Source organism: Haliotis cracherodii, unplaced genomic scaffold, assembly GCF_022045235.1.
Source record: "Haliotis cracherodii isolate W230 unplaced genomic scaffold, xgHalCrac1.p SCAF_17, whole genome shotgun sequence".
In the NCBI taxonomy this organism is placed as follows: Eukaryota; Metazoa; Mollusca; class Gastropoda; order Lepetellida; family Haliotidae; genus Haliotis; species Haliotis cracherodii.
The window spans coordinates 12,039,676-12,056,678 of NW_027266272.1; the positions used below are offsets into that span (position 1 = coordinate 12,039,676).

A 17,003-nucleotide genomic window follows, 5' to 3' on the forward strand; every position below is an offset into this window, starting at 1 on the left:
AAAGGTGTATTACTCTTTTTTTAAATGCTCTGAGGGTTTATATTAAAAATCTAGGTTGTGTTTTTACCTGTAGCTAAATAAAATATAAATCTCGATACAAAATACTCATGCTTTCGGTTGCTGGTTTGCCTGGTCGAGCTGATTATGTACATGCGGTCATGATACAACTGGAACAAGGCGGCGTTCAACAACATTCACTCACTCACTGAAGCGACAAAGGGGTAGATAATCCCCTGCTGGTAACATGGTGTATTCCTGTGGGTGCTTGGACTCCTAACCTTATCTTGATGTTCCTGTCAACCACGGCCTTAGAGAATCCTCGCGGTAAGGGTAGCCTTGGGGATAAAGCGTTCGCTCATCATGCCGAAGACTCGGGTTTGGCTCCTCACATGGGTATCATATGTGAAGCCCATTTCTGGTATCCCCGCCATGATATTGCTTGAATTTTGCTAAAAGCTGTGTGAAACCATACTCACTCACTCACCCACGTTGGCGAGGCTTGTGAGACACACGACAGTCACGTTGTCTGTCACATATGAACATGGTTTGACCATGAAACGCTCAGCCACAAACATTTAACATCCACCTATCCTGAGACGACACAATTCACAAGGCAAATAAAGTTACACAACCCAATATAAAAAGGCACCCCAAAGTCCTTGAAAATATATAGAATGAATGCATAAAAAAACGAAGTACATGAAGTCATACGTTTTTTGTTTGTTTGTTTGTTTGTTTGTTTGTTTGTTTGTTAACGCCGTACTCAGCAATATTCAAGCTAAATGTCGGTGGTCTTTAAGTAATCGAGTCCGGACCAGTGATAAACAAAAGCATCGATCTACGCAATTTGGATACGATAACATGAATGAACCAAGTCACCGAGCCTCACCACGCGTTGCCGTTCATTGCCTCTTACGACAAAAAATCTACCATTCTGGAAAAACATGTACATATCGACACATTTGTTCAAATGTAATCAGCTCTGTATTTGTGTTGCCATTGATCAATCTCTGGGCGGAGATGGTACATCTGCACCCTGCTGTGTTGCAAAATACGAACATATTTTTTAAACGTTTTTCTTCACATATAAGCACCAGAATCTCTGCACTTGTACACAGTAGGCATCGTTTTTAGTGTCAATAAAGACAGTAAAAGCTATCATGTTACTGGCTTTCTGGTCCATCCTTAACTGTTTTGTTTACAGACTGCCGTTGTATGTTTGGCGTACTGCTGTGCAGTGTTAGGCAACAAACAAACATATCCTGTTTTGAGCAGATCGTGTATTATACATATGCATAAAGAGTGACAAACAAAAAACCTACAAGATTATATGACAAGAGGGATGATATCAACTTTCCAACAAGCATTATTCCAGAATTAGGAGTTTATACCTGGAATAAAGGAAACAAGTGCAACCGCCTACATTTTAACGTCTTTTGAGGTCCAATCGATCATGTTCTTTCTACGACTTCAGACAGCGTCATACGACTCTTGCTCAAAAGTTGTTGATCAAGGTTTCAACATTCAAGTACTGTTTTAGGTTTTACAGAATATATTATTTTGATGGCTTATTTGATTGACGAGAAACATCGAATCAATACGCTGCACCAAACAGAAAGAGGTGATCTGGTCTGTACACTCGTGTGGTCTTGTTGAACAGGCAGCGTTGATCGATTCTATACTGTTTTCTGATTCACGCAGTATAGAGATAATGAATTTGTTTCCTATACCGAAAGGATTCTCACTAAGCGATTAATTGGAACTGGTCTTTCTCTGGCGTTGACGTTTTGCATTTCCAGAGATATATATATAATCTTTAACATGATATTGCCGCTTCTTTTCATTCATTTCATCAAGTCGGCTGATTCTATTAATCAGTGTTATAACTCATCTTTATCGGTTTCCTCGACAGAACAAAAGCCTACGTCATTTCTGTTAATCAAGACACTGACATCCGACCATCTGGCCGATTGTGCGGCAACCTGTGGCCTCACCTGGACATGCGTGTCCTTCTTCTACCATCTACAAAACAGAACTTGCCGTCTACATGGTGGGAAAATCGTAGTGTTGAACTTTGAAGAGGAACCAGGCTGGAATGGCTATGACTTACCCGGTGAGTATTTTTTTCGTAGCTCACGTAGATTTATGTTAGTATACGTATATGCCTGTCAAAGTAAAAAAGTACATGGAATGAATACGTTTTTGTTTGTTTGCTTGTTTGTTTGTTGTTTAACGCCGCACTCACTATATTACAGCTACTTGACGGTGGTCTGTAAATAATCGAATCTGGACCAGACATCAGAAATTGACATGATGAGCATTGATCTACACAATTGGGATACGATGACATGCATCAACCAAGTCAGTGAGCCTGACCCTCAGATCCCGGTAGCCGCCTTTTACATGCATGGGTTCCTGAAATTCATTAGTAACAAGGATCTTCAAGGGTCGAAATGTATACGTTTTGTCTTAACAAATGTGAACATTAAGTAAAACGACAATTTATTTTCAGTCACCATCTTATATTGATATATTCTGACGTAGCTATCCCAAATTCCCGTTCTTATTAATATTATATACAATTCTTTCACTATATGCTTTATTTCTGACTCACATGTACATATCCAATTTCGTATTAAATAGTAAAAGCGGCAATGTTTGTCGTCAGAGGCGACTAACGGGATCAATTGCGTGGACCGATGCTCATGATACCAATCACTGGAATGTCTGGTCCAGACTCGATTATTTACAGACCGCCGTCATATAGCTGGAATATTGCTGTGTGCGGCGTTAAACGACAAACACAAAACCAAAGAGTGAGTGAGTGAGTATGGATTTACGCCGCTTTTAGCAATATTCCAGCAATATCACGACGCGGACGCCAGAAATGGGCTGTACCCATGTCGGGAATCGAACCCGGGTCTTCGGCGTGACGAGCGAACGCTTTAACCACTAGGCTACCCGACGGCCCCTCAAAACCAAAGAAAAACATGACATACATCGTGAGATGCCAGAATGCCCTGAACGTGGGTTCGAAACCATGATCAGCCTGATTACGATTACACGGCTAGCCGGGTAGATAAGAATGTGTCCTCAATTGCTGGTCGGAAAAGGCGATCGAATTGGGCAACCACTTTGCCGTGGGTTGCGCCGCTGTGTCAGTTGAGGAGGGGAGTCTGATATTAGAGGGCACTGGTTCCTGTATCAATCAATCAATCTTTATTGTATGAAAGGCCATTGGCCCATATACACATACAGATAAACAATATTATTTACAGCTGTACAGCGCATTTTATAATTATTTGATAACTAATATGATACTTGACATATAATAAAGGTATTGTAATAACATTGGTAATAACCACAGTGGCAGCAGTAGTAGAAAAAATACAAAAGGAATACCAAAGGGAATACCAAAAAAATGGAATGGAAATATGACGTTTTACGTCGCAAAGGCTTTCAGCCATAGCGCGACATTCAATACAGAAGGATCTATCAGAAATATACTCATCATGTCAGGACAATTAGACAATTAAAATGTATATGCATTTCTAGTAGAAACAAACAGACAAAAATGAAATGTAGATACTCCTGATCTAGATGCGAAAGTTTCAAAACAACTTATTATTTCTGGACATATCGGATTTACTAAGTAGTTTACTACGCACTCGTAGACTTTGATAGATGTATTGTAATATCTTAGTTAATTTTTTACTAGAGATACCATTAAAAGATAATATTTTGTTCATGGAATAGTGGTTCTTAGTTATATCAGGCATATATTTCAATCTTAGGTTGTCGTAAATTGGACATATAAACAAAAAGTGTAATTCGTTTTCAATATGGTTTTCGCAGAATGGACAGAAACGCATATCCTTAGGAATAGAGGAGAAGCGACCCCTGTTGCACATCAAATCATTTAACCCTAGCCTAAGTTTAATAAATGTGTCTCTAATTTTTCTCTCTGTAATAGTATGCAGGTAAACCTCTGGTGTTAGACAATATTTAAAGGTTTTATAAACGTCGTAGCGTTTACTGTTATCTAGTGACGACCTCCAATTTTGAGTAAACATATCAATTGCTACCTGCTTAAAAGAGCTAAGAAAATACCTTTTGTCTCCAACGCTTTGATTAAGCCAAACATATCCAAATCCGTGAGAGAAGAGTAAATGCTTAATGTTTGATGCCCAGGTTACGTAACCAACACTATCGCGATAGACAAGCATTTCGTAGCATTTTGGGGGGATTCGTTCCCGCGACATCTCTGTTATTTTGAGCCAGTATCTGAGTAAACGTAAATATGAACAAATATATAACGGGTATCTGCCACATTCGCCATAGACCATATGATTTGGAGCCGATTTAGAAACATTTAGAAATCTTTTACATGCAGTTAAGTGTACCTTTTCAATATTGTAATAGGTTTCAAAACCCCAGACCTCTGATCCATATAATAAGATTGGTTGAACTTGAGCATCAAACATTTTGAAGAAGGTAGTAGGTGAGATAACACGCAATTTATCTAGAACGACAAATAGATTTATTAGGGCCTTTTTTGCTCGTAGGGCGAGATCGTTAACGAGATGTTTAAGATTAAGGTTAAACGGTAAAACAACACCGAGGTATTTATACATGTTTGTAACATTTATAGGTTGGTTATTAAAGAACCATTTATCTCTCGATGCAAGAGGACCTCCCCTCCTAAATACGATAATATTAGTTTTTTTCCAAGTTAACAGATAGCTTCCATGTAACAGTGTAACTGTATAGTATATCAATTTGTTTCTGAAGTCCGATAATAGAGTCAGAGATTAGAATCACGTCATCGGCAAAAAGTAATATAAGTAATTCATAAAGGTCAGGGTATAATTGCACACCGTGTTTACCGTTTTGTTGAACATCAAAGGAAAGCTCATTAATGAAGAATGAAAATAGGAGAGGACTCAAGATACAACCTTGTTTAACTCCCATGGGGCAGTCAAAATAATCGGTGACTCCACTATTATGTCGTATACAAGATTTTACATTTTCATACATTGATTTTAAAATGGTAAACATTTTCCCACCAACACTAGCTGCCCTAAGACAATCCCAAAGTTTACATCGGTCAACAGTGTCGAAAGCTTTTTTAAAATCTATAAAGGCAATATAAAGTTTTCGTTTTCGGCATCCGAGATATCTCTGAACAATAGCATAAAGTGAGAAAATATTATCAGCTGGTGAATATGATTTTCTAAAGCCAGCTTGAGTTGGTGGGATTTTGTCAAAAACATTAGCCCAGGTAGAAAGACGACTGTTTAGAATTATAGCAAACAGTTTACCTAAGATGCTTGTTAGAGAAATTGCTCTATAGTTATCGGGGTTAGTCACGTCTCCCTTTTTGAATACAGGCACAATGACAGATCTAGACCATGCATTTGGGAATATACCCTTTCTGAATATTTCGTTAAAACATTTGTGCAAAAAAGGAGTAATGATATGTTTTGAACTTTTTAACATTTCAGCTAGGACATCATCGGGGCCTGGAGATTTACCTGATTTAAGTGTATTAATGGCATCGTGTATTTCAGCGACTTCAATTTCCGATTCTAAAATATCTCGCTCAACATCAGATAAATTTACATCATTAGCAACATCATGGATGTTATCGTCGAAAATATGGTTATTTCCAAAAACCTGTTTGAAATGGAGAAGCCATTCAGGACCTGTAATATTATTACGTGCAATGACTGGATTACGTAGAGATTTTATCTCTTTCCAAAAAAGCTTTGAGTTGTTTAATGAGTTGGTTAATTTATTCAATTTTAGATGTCTTAAAGAGTTAAGGTGTTCTCTGCATTCTGTTTTATATTTGTTTCTCAGTTTACAATAACTTCTTCTATTTAGTTCTGATCTATTTCGACGAAACTCGCGAAGTGCTCTTCTGGCTGATCTCTTGTGTTCTTTACATTTACCGTTTAAACTAAACAGCTTTTTAGGAACTAAATTTGAACACGAGCCTCGTTTCATACATTTGCCAGACTCCAAAAGAATGTTTATAAAGAGATCGACCGCATCATGCATATTACTCCTCAAAGACTGAAACAGAGTGTCAGACACCTCATCAAAATTATTGCTTAGACATCGTAAGAAGTCAGGTTTTTTAGATTCATTCCATCTAAAGCTGTCAGAAAATATATCCTCTGATAATGGTTCTGATACAGGATTATACAATGCACACTGTAGTTCTAAAGGAAAGTGGTCGGAGTCTGTGCTCTCCCCAACAGTTAGGCAATCAACAAATCTGAAGAATTCAGCTGACGCTATAAAATAGTCAACAGTGCTACTGCCATTACTACTTACATATGTTTGTTCACCACTTCTGTCGCCATGCACTCTGCCATTCATGATATACAGGTTATAAACATAACATAAATTAAGAAGAAAGCGACCAAATTTGTTAACCACATCATCAAGTGACGATCGTTTACTAATGTCACAAGGATTGTCTTCAGGAAATATATCTGGATCACCGTGATTTAATTCAGGTTCTGGAGGGTTATTCTCAGTACCTGTTCGAGAATTGAAATCCCCACACAGTAATATAAAGAAATCAGATAGGTACTCTGATAGGTCGAGAAGAAAGTTATCAATTTTATCAAATAAGCAAGTATTTGGATTTTTCACGTAATACGTTGAGTTTTCAGGGGGAATATATAAACAAAATATCAGAATATCTTTTGGTAAACCGAAGGGAGTTTTCTTAATTTCTATGGTCAAAAGATTGTCAATATCATTTCGACGTAACACACAAAACTGTTGGAATTCATACCTGACAGCAAAGCAAACTCCACCACTATTCCTGCCATGACCTGACAATTTCACCGACGGAGAGTAAAATATTTTATATCCAGGCAACCAGTCATAGTCTACGTTGTCCAAAAAGGTTTCCGATAGACAAAGAAAGTCAAAGGTTTGTAGATATGAAATAAAGTCATTATTTGAGAGTTTACTGGATAGACCATTCACATTCCAGCAAAGAAATCGGCACAGAGTGTTATCAATTTCATGAGTTAGGTTGATACCGGTGCGTCGTTCATTTGGCTCCTGTGAACAATTGACCGGGGCCGGGCCGAGTCCTCAAGTAGTTTTGTTCCTGGCACCTGATCTTGTCTTTCGACGAGAATCAATTGGATCTGTCGCAGTCCTTTCAAATATAGGTTCCGTAATCAGCCGGCCATTCTTGAAGTAACCGCGCATCCCTGTGTCTTTGAGATCTTTCAACTGTTGTCGTTGGCGTCTGGTCAAATCGCTTGACACTCCATACCCAGCGTCCTTCAGGGTGCCTCTCGCCCTCAGTATCTCAAGTTTGTCGTCACTCTCACGTAGTTTGGCAATCACGGGGCGTGGTTTGTTGGTGGTTTGCTGTGTCTTACCGAGACGATGTGCTCTCACAAGATCGCCGGACGTCCAAGATTTATGTGTAACACTCTGCGTAAGAATGTGTAGGACCTTCTGTTTACACTCAACGTTTGAGTCCTCGCCTTCTGGTATGCCATAAATAATCACATTGTCTCTGCGACTGAGAGACTCAAGTTTATCAACTTCGGTGTCCAACGAGTTGATTTTGTCCTCAATGCTATCTAGTTTGTCGGCTACCGCATCCACATCAGCGTACATAACATCGTGGTTCTGTTTCATTTCATCGACGGATGATTTCAGCTCAGAGAACTTTGTGTCAAGCAGGTTACATTTGTTGTTAACAGATTTAATTTCATCTCTCAAAGATCTAATTTCAAGCGACAGGTCTTGTTTTACGCTTAAAATGGTGTCTTTTAAATCTTGCATAGTCGGCGGGTCTGGGTTCAACTCAATGTCGCCTGATAGAATGAGTAGACGGGGTATAACTTGGCTGAACACCGGTCCATTTGTTTGTAAACACGGCCTGTCAATAAGCGTGACGCTGTCCGTGTTCCTCGTGCAAATGCAATTGACATCATCTAAACACAGTTGGTGTTCTTTGGGGATAAATCTATCAAAGTTAGTAGAATTCAGTGTATCAATCAATAACATTGATGATGACAAGTGGAGAGTAAATATCACGAAGCACATAATCATTCTGTAGTGTACATCTGTCCCTCGGGTGAACGGTGTGTAGACCCCATGGTCGCCATAATCTAGCTGAATCTGCCGTGTCCCTCCACGATGTTTAAACAGTCCAATGCGAGCTCTGTATATGTCAATTGACACCATCGCTAGTGTTGAACTCTCGTGGAGATAGTTATGATATCACACGTTCCAAAATATCAGAGTTCGGGGTGTATTTACCTTGTTAGATGGTCAAATTGCTGGAGAGCTACACGCAGGTGACTTACACTGTCAGCCATCTTATCTCAAGTAACTGTGTTCCTTTGCCCAACACACTACTTTGACACTAACGTCATCAGGATGGGCCCGGTCCTATCAATCGGCTGTTCATGCCACGCCCCGTGCATAATATTGTATATGCACACCTGTGTTGTATTTTATGTATATTTTGGTCTTGGTCATGTATAACTTGTCTGAATTCACAATTTTGAATGGAATAAATTGCCTAGAGTCTTATGCCAGAAGGTGGTGGCTCATGGGCCAATCTGGTGATGTTGACCTCTGGGAAAATTGTTGTCAAGAGCCGAACCAGTCTGACATTGAATTGGTAGATAAATATAGCTATTCGTGTCGTATTTGCTGGAGTATAAGAACCCTGTATCCCTGGTGCTTGCGTCCTGGATACCCCGTGCTACTTAACACTGTTCTTGTCGAAACTCCATGGTGGCTGGGGAGCAGGGTTGCTAAATATTTTTTTCACCATGGCTCACAATTATTCTGGTTCAAAACGTAGACATTTAGAATCAGGCTCATCTGTTGAGACTGTTGCAAATTTTGATTCCTGGGATCGATTCCTTGTCATCGAAGATAAAGATCATCAACCCATCAAACTGAACCCCTCCTAAAGCAATACATGGATATTGTGGAGATGCGAAACGTGTGACCTGACTGGCTCCCTTCTTGTAGAATGAGTTAGGAAACAACAATCCCTCTATTTATTACCAATAAGTCAATTTGCCAGTGTTGAGGTTGTTGTACATGCTACATCATAGATCTAATGCAAAAGAAGTGGAAACACTCAAATAGGTATAAACAAAGTTCAAGCCATACAACCAACCCTAGGTTATACCTACTTGAGTTGCCATTCGAGATATGACGAAGTCGTTTTGTGTCATGTGAGGTGAGGTGAAATGGGGTTTAACGTCGTGTCCAAGATTATTGCACTTATATAGCGATTTTTGTGTCATGTGATGTCGTATTGGCCACAGTCGCTACACACATGAGTATCTATTAAAAGGTGAGGATCCTCCGTTTTGTGTCCCTTGTCATGAGAGAATCACAGCCAAGCATGTTTGCTTGACTGGTTCGATTCCCCACATAGGTACAATATGATAAGCCCATTTCTGGTGTCTCCTGTAGTGATATTGCTGGAATATTGCTAAAAGAGCGGAATAAAACCATACTTACCAGATTCGGGGCATTGCCACACAAAAACGATCGCTAAAAGAGAGGCATGTCCGGAAGAAACTGAAAAAATACCTGCAGTGGAGTCCTGCGGAAATGACGGTGCACCTGCATGTGGAAAAAACACGCGTGTATGTATTTCACTCTCTGCCAATATTATTTGACCAACTCACATATGCCATCTCTTTTTTCTAGGTCGACCTTATCCGGAAGGTAAGAATAAAATTGTCACTCGTTTTCTTCTGTGAAGTTAGCCTCGCACAAATGGTCAAAGTACATGTTGAGTCGATGTTAATGCCTACACACGATTAGCCGCGAATAGCTGCAAAATTGCTGATGCGGCGTTAAGCAATATTCACTCACCTACACACGATACTTAATCAATTTAATAACGTGACTCGAAACATTCCACGAGTGCACTGAGGGCCCGAGTTAAGCACTGTAAACATAGCCTTAGTTCAGTGTCACTGGTCTTTGTTGAGTTGAGGTGTTTTATGTTTTACAAGTTGATACAATGTTTCCACCACAATTTCCCATCTTCTCGATGCAAGAGAGTTATCTGACTTTAAAAGACCAATTTTACCCTTGCCGAACTAGGCTGGAATTCCTGGGCTCGATCGTAGCGCCGCCAGTGGCTATTACGAATTATGTCCCTTCTATTGCTCTCCTATGGGCCATACAGATTCCTCTCGTATCACTTGCATTTGCTTCAAAATGGCGCCGTCTAGTCAAGACGATCTTAACGATATCAAGATCTATATTTTGATCAAACGAGTCTTACATCGCGAAGTGCATCAAATCATGAGAGCAGCTTGATTAAAAACATGAAAAGATTTGGAAAATATCTGTTGACAATGCACATGCTTAACAAATCCTGCAATTGACCGAAATCTGCATGACAGTTTATGAACCAGATTTCGATTTCATTGGGCGATTTTGATTGGACTATGCATCATAATTGTTAGTCCAGCCACAATCTGAATCCATACTGCCATCCTAGTTCGACAAGGGTGGAATCTAGACTTTTATAGTCAGTTAACTCTCTTGCCTCGGGAAGATGGGAAATAGTGTGCTTACGTAGTTGGTTGTACCATATGACAACGTAACCGACGTGAATGGACGGCCTGGGGTGTGAGGGACCAAGATGGCGGCGCCGATGGACCAAGATCGCGGAGGAAGAGCGGTCATTTTGTTTGACTGCAGTATGTTACTAAATGCCCTACGCTTAGCAACAAGTGTACACGTGGTTATGAAACACTCCAAGGATTGCTCATTGCCGTGACCAGAGACAGCTCGATCTCCTTGAGCACCACCACCCGCCAAGGAGAACTTTGTGGCTGAAGGGGGATATCCAGGGGATAATCGTTGAATTATTCGACAAGTTTAAAGTAACTTCTTCGTCGATCGATAATAGATGTGTATGCGTCTTGACTGACAGACTCAGTAATAATAGAGCAATGTTTCCCTGGGTACGTAAGGTGTGTGTGTGTGTGTGTGTGTGTGGGGGGGGGGGGGGGGGGGGGGGGATTTGAAGAGCACCATTACCTTGCCTGAAAATGTTCTGTAACGCAGGATAAACGCCTTATATTTTAGGTAAACACTGCGTATTTATAGAATGCCGGGTTTGTTGATCAAGCTCTTCTTTCTAATTCCGGCATTGTTATTGAAAAGGATTACTAGTTCTTTGTTCTCTGACGGGCTAGAGCTTTTATCTTCATTTCCTCTATCAAACTAAATCTTGTTTTGTCCACGGTGCACATCCTCCCAGACACAAGAGAAAAATAACAGTAACGCGCTAGGACGCGTCATAATGCGGCTCTTTCCAGCAGTCCTGGTCGATATTAACTATTTGGAGAGCAGTGGTGATAAAGAGTTTAACGTCCCCTGCAATGTTACTGCACTTATATAGCCACGTGCATGCAAGGGTGACGTGGGGGATGGTCGTGGGTGGGGATTAGGGGTGGTGCGTTGAAACTTATAGTACCGATGAAATGTGATCTAGTGGATACAGCGTCTGCCCTCTCCGGAGAAACGTCGGTGGTTCGACCTCTTGGCGGCCTCTTAGCAAAAACGTTCAAAAGATGTACTTGTTGCTGTCTTGTCTTGCGCTCGGCATTAACGAGATTAAACGAGGACTGGTCGACTCGGAGTCAGTATACCGTGTCTGAGTAGGGTATCCATGTTAAATTGCGACATGGTATCTCAGTGGGCGAGCACTAATCTCGCATTAAATCGGACACACAATAGAACCGGCATTAACACACAGAGACTTAACACAGACGCACTCGCTCACGCTCGGTCACTCAGTCACACACACACACACACACACACACACACACACACACACACACACACACACACACACACACAGACACACAAACACACACTCAAACACACACACAAACACACTCACACAAACACACACACATACAAACACACAAACACTCACACAAACAAACACACACAAACGTAGGTGAGTCCAATAATCTTTAGCGTGACGTTAAACTCATTTTCACCTCATCTCTTAATGACCTGCTGATTATTATTTTGTTAAGAAAACCACTATATGATGCTTGTATCTGTGCCAGCATATTACCCCTGTGACAGCAGTCCTGGATACCAGGTGAACGCGGGGGCACACCTGTGCTACAAGATCCACACAGACAAGAAGAGAGGGATGCAAGCTGCTGCTGTCTGTCAGAGCGAGGGGGGCGAACTGGTCATGCTTAATACAGAGGCACGAAAAACGCTGGTTGAGAACATCGTTGAAGGAGGTCAGCATTGTTTTCAATAGCCAAATATACTCTGGGGGGAAAAGAAACGCAAAAGTGATTTTACTTTTATTTTTTTTATATATCATGATTATCATGAATTATCATCAGAAGGTAATCGATTGTTCAGAATTATTGTCATCGACGGAGGTTCCATATGGCACCCGAGGAACAGTAGATTTTTAAGGTGAAGGTCTTCTGTTCTCAATATTTTGTTTGACCACCATTAGGGACCCAAACTGACTGGTATCGTCGTGTCATGGAAGCAATCATATTCCATTGTGGCCTGGAGAATGTTCATCCACTCTGTCTGCAGGGCGTGTGCCAACTGTCGGAGGTTCTGTGGTTGTTGTTGGATTTTTCCAAGACGTTGATCCAGTGTATCCCATAAATGCTCCATTGGGTTTAAATCTGTAGACCTGGAGGACCCTGGCAGGACCAGGACGTTGTGATTCCTGAAAATGGCTGTCTTGCCGTGTGAGTTTGGACGTTGTCTTGTTAGAAAATGAGGTTCGCTTGTTGCATAACGGGAAGGACGTGTGGCCGAAGAATCTCATCTCTGTAACGTCGTGCTGTTGAATTCCCCGGAACATGCACCAAGTCGGTTTATCAGTGTAGGAGATGACCGCCCACATTATCACACTACCACTACCACAAATCTGTTCACTTCCTGTATTGTTCACCACGACGCCTATAAACACGACAATTACCATCGGCACGTCGAAGAAAATAAGGTGACTCGTCACTAAACCAAACTTGTCTCCATCGCAGTTGTGGCCATACTCTGTGACCTTGACACCATTGGCGTCGCAGCCGACGATGCAGGTTTGTCAAATTGACATCTCGAACTGGTCGTCTAGCACGAAAACCTTTAGCGCATAAACGGTTCCTCGCTGTCTGCGCTGATAACCTAGGCAATCTTGTTATTGCCGTAGTTGTAGAAGTGTCCGTAGTGGTTCTGTCCGTAAGTAACGTAGTCGTATGTTTGTTTGTTTATTTGTTGTTTAACGCCGCACTCAGCAATATTCCAGCTATATGACGGCGGTCTGTAAATAATCGAGTCTGGACCAGACAATCCAGTGATTGACATCATGAGCATCGATCCGCGCAATTGGGATCGATGACATGCATCAACCGAGTCAGCGAGCCTGACCACCCGATCCCGTTAGTCGCCTTTTACGACAAGCACAGTCGCCTTTTACGGCAAGCATGGGTTGCTGAAGACCTATTCTACCCCGGAATCTTCACGGGTCCGTAGTCGTATTTCTCTGTCCTGTGCTCTAGCAGTGATACGTGGTCGACCGGATCGGGTAAGGTCACGTGTTGTCCCGTGTGTCTGATAACGGTTCCATATTCGTGTAACGGTGCTTGATGCCTAGTGGAAAAATACTGGATACAGCTGAAGATAATTCTCATGTTTGCAGTCGGCCGATGGCGTTGTTGCGTTGCGCTGTTCCCTTGCATGATTGCGATGGCATGCAAATGAAAACCCGACGTTGTTATAGCCCAACAAGTGATGCTGCATGTGCATGTTATGTTGGTGTGTTTCGGCGCCGTGCTCTCACGTGGTTGTGTTGCTGCGATTTTTCCATCTTTTCACCAAATTTCTGAAGAACATTTGTTCCTCATTCCTTCCATACAAATCAATCCCAATCCGTGCATAAGTGACCAATTCATTTTTGGTATTAATTTTGTAGGGATGTCGGCAACACTGTCAGAGATTTACGATTTTACTTCTTTTGCGTTTCTTGTTTTGCAGAATATCTTTAAAAAAACAATATTTTATTTATAAAGATTTTATTGATGTTAGTAGTTAGTGAGTTAAAACTTTTAGTCATGTAAGCGGTTTTTCAGACACATAGTGACAAGAAAAAGTAATGCATTTCTATTCTAGAAAGCATGCAATCAAAGGAATGTAAAACTACCTGTAAAGGTTCACAGATTTCTGTTGAAAACTAGCTTGAAAAGCTTGAAAACAATACCATGATGAGATTGTTAAACGACAACACAATATAAAACCCAGGCTATAGATCGCCAGCAACCAAACGTCAAACACCTTGCAAAGGAACATGAGGGTTTGCGGTACCTCTGCTTTCTGCATGGTTCCCTAGCAGGATTTACACTAGCTACACTACACTACTGTTGACAAGTTAAGCCGACAATTAAGAGACACATATATAATGCGGTAAAAATGTTGTGGCCATAATCACGCTTTGAATGAGGTGGTCCTACGTACTATCTCCGGGGCATCATGTGAGTAGGAAAACTGTCATATCTTCATATTTAATACCTTGAAGGGGGTTGTGGCCTTGTTAAAGTTCGCGCCTCACGCCGAAGATCCGTGTTTGGTTTCCTGCGCTGTCACTCCTTCTGGTGTTCCCCCCTCCGTTCAAGATGTCAACTTGTACACATAAGAACATGACAGTTTCTTAAACCACGTTTTCCAGTGATGGGAATAAAACCAGCAGCAGACATTTTTGGGTGCAGGGTATTCATTGCCGTGTACCATTTTGACATTTAAGAGACTATTCCCGATTTTGAGTTATTTTGCCGAAACAGTGACAAATATGTCATTCGTATAATGGACTCTTCTTTTAGCAGAGATTGTCTTATGATAATAGACAAGGCAAATTCATTCTAGGGCTGGGGCGAGTCCAAATATACTACCCAGGTAGCCACTGCAGGTCTCAAGAGATGTCTCAAAATGTCCGATTGGGAACATTTTTAGAATACCCCTGAGAAAACGTATTTAGATACATGTATTAAACAATCTGGTCAATCATACACTGAAGTTGAATTAAATTATATCTTTATTCAACCATATGAAAAATCAGAAGGAATGGATGCATAATCAGAAAGAAATGCGAACCTTAGTGACTTGTAGTGTAACCATAGAGTTCGAGATATTTTTGTCAATAAACAATATATCACATGCACGTGACTAATCACGGGTCCGGGTAGTCCTGTGGGTACCCGAGTCCTACTCAGTACCCACCCGACCCCGGTACCCGAGTTACCCGTCCCAGCCCTAATTCATTCGGTACAGATAATCCAAACATACACACATAGCTCCTTTTGTGTACTCAAACATTACATCTTTCTTTCTTTTAGATGGCAACAATGAGTATTTCCTTGGGGCAACAGACTCAGCAGTCGGTGGTCAGTGGAGATGGATGGCGGATGATTCGTTAATTCCGTGGTTTACAAACGATGAAACTGAATCGGATTGTTTTGAGTTGGAGCCTGATCTAACATATGATGACACAGGCTGTGACAATGAGGAACAGAAATTCATCTGTGAAATATTCCTATAACAGTGGTATTGAAACCACTATGGTTCCTGTTTGGAAAAAAACAGTGGACCCGTGAAGATCCGGGGTAGAATAGGTCTTCAGAAACCCATGCTTGCCGCAAAAGGCGACTATGCTTGTCGGAAGAGGCGACTAACGGGATCAGGTTGTCATGCTCGCTGACTTGGTTGATGCATGTCATCGTATTCCAATTGTGGTGATCGATACTCATGATGTCAATCACTGGATTGTCTGGTCCAGACTCGATTATCAGACCGCCGTCATACAGCTGCAATATTGCTGAGTGCGGTATTGAACAACAAACGAACAAACCAAATGGAATAACAGAGGGGCACGTTTATCCCCGATGATAGTGATTGCTGTTAATTGGTCCTCACGACCGAATGTACATGATCCTCTGTACATACTAACAACGCATTATCTGCACGTGTATTGGAGACACACGTGACGTTGCTAATGATTTTAGCATATGCATGTATGCACACGGTCGACGTATGGTTCTCGGTAGGAAGTGACAACACGGAGTTGATAGCTTGTGGTTTTACTTTACACAGGTAGATATATACACAAGAAACGCTATGTGCCAGGTCAACACATAGTGGTAATGGTTGTTGTCTTGGTGCTCAGGGCAACCTAGCCTATCCCTTGCTAGGCTGAGGGTAAGATTTTCTCTCTTTTATTTCCATACTTACTTAGTTTTGGTTTTAAGGTGCGCTTTCCGACATATGAGTATTCGTTACGGGGACACTCCGACGTTGGCAGGAATCCAAACTATTTTTATGTCTTTGCCTAGTTTACGGAGATTTCGGACCTCTTAGTATCTGAAGTATTAGTTTTGAACGGTTTTTTTTGTTTTTGTTTTTTTATAGCCTTGAGCCCACTTGAGTCTTTTAGGATAAGGGTTTTTGTGGTGTTTGTTTTTTTTATTTGGGTGTTGTGTAGGACTGTTACTATCCCCATTAGTTCGGCTGTGAAGATTTATTGGTTATTGGGGAGCCTATAGGATTTTGTTTCTTGTGTAGGTTTGTTGATGCGGGTGCTGAATCCCGTCGAGTCCGGGCCGAATCCCGCCGAGTCCGGGTCAGAGGACCCGTCTGTGTACATGTGACCATCTTCCCGAGGCAAGGGAGTTAACTGACTATAAAAGTCCAGTTTCCACCCTTGCCGTTGGAATTTCTGGGCTCGATCGTAGCGCCACCACTGGTTGTTACGAGTTGTGTCCCTTCTATGCCTCTTCTATTGACCAATCAGATTCTGCCTTTTGTATCACTTGCATTTGCTTCAAGCAAAATGGCGGGGCTCAGTCAAGATGATCTGATCAATGATCAAGATCTATGTTGTGATAAAACGGGTCTTACAGCGCAAAGTGCATCAAATCACGTGAGCACCT

The 17,003-nt window shown here is 41.3% G+C and overlaps 1 protein-coding gene across 1 annotated transcript; it reads left to right on the plus strand.

The window, feature by feature from the left end:
• The first annotated feature begins 1,656 nt into the window (after positions 1-1,656).
• LOC139464385 (uncharacterized) lies at positions 1,657-15,627 on the plus strand. The gene is made up of 4 exons (XM_071245913.1): positions 1,657-2,113; positions 9,727-9,744; positions 12,120-12,305; positions 15,414-15,627. Exons 1-4 carry the CDS (start codon positions 1,822-1,824, stop codon positions 15,614-15,616), a joined length of 699 nt encoding a protein of 232 aa, XP_071102014.1. The 5' UTR covers positions 1,657-1,821; the 3' UTR covers positions 15,617-15,627.
• The last annotated feature ends 1,376 nt before the right edge of the window (positions 15,628-17,003 follow it).

Excerpts from the sequence above, each read along its gene's own strand:
- LOC139464385 (XM_071245913.1), top strand. The coding sequence starts at position 1,822 with ATGATATTGCCGCTTCTTTTCATTCATTTCATCAAGTCGGCTGATTCT. Across the intron at positions 12,306-15,413 it reads TGAGAACATCGTTGAAGGAG|ATGGCAACAATGAGTATTTC; the intron begins GTCAGCATTGTT and ends TCTTTCTTTTAG.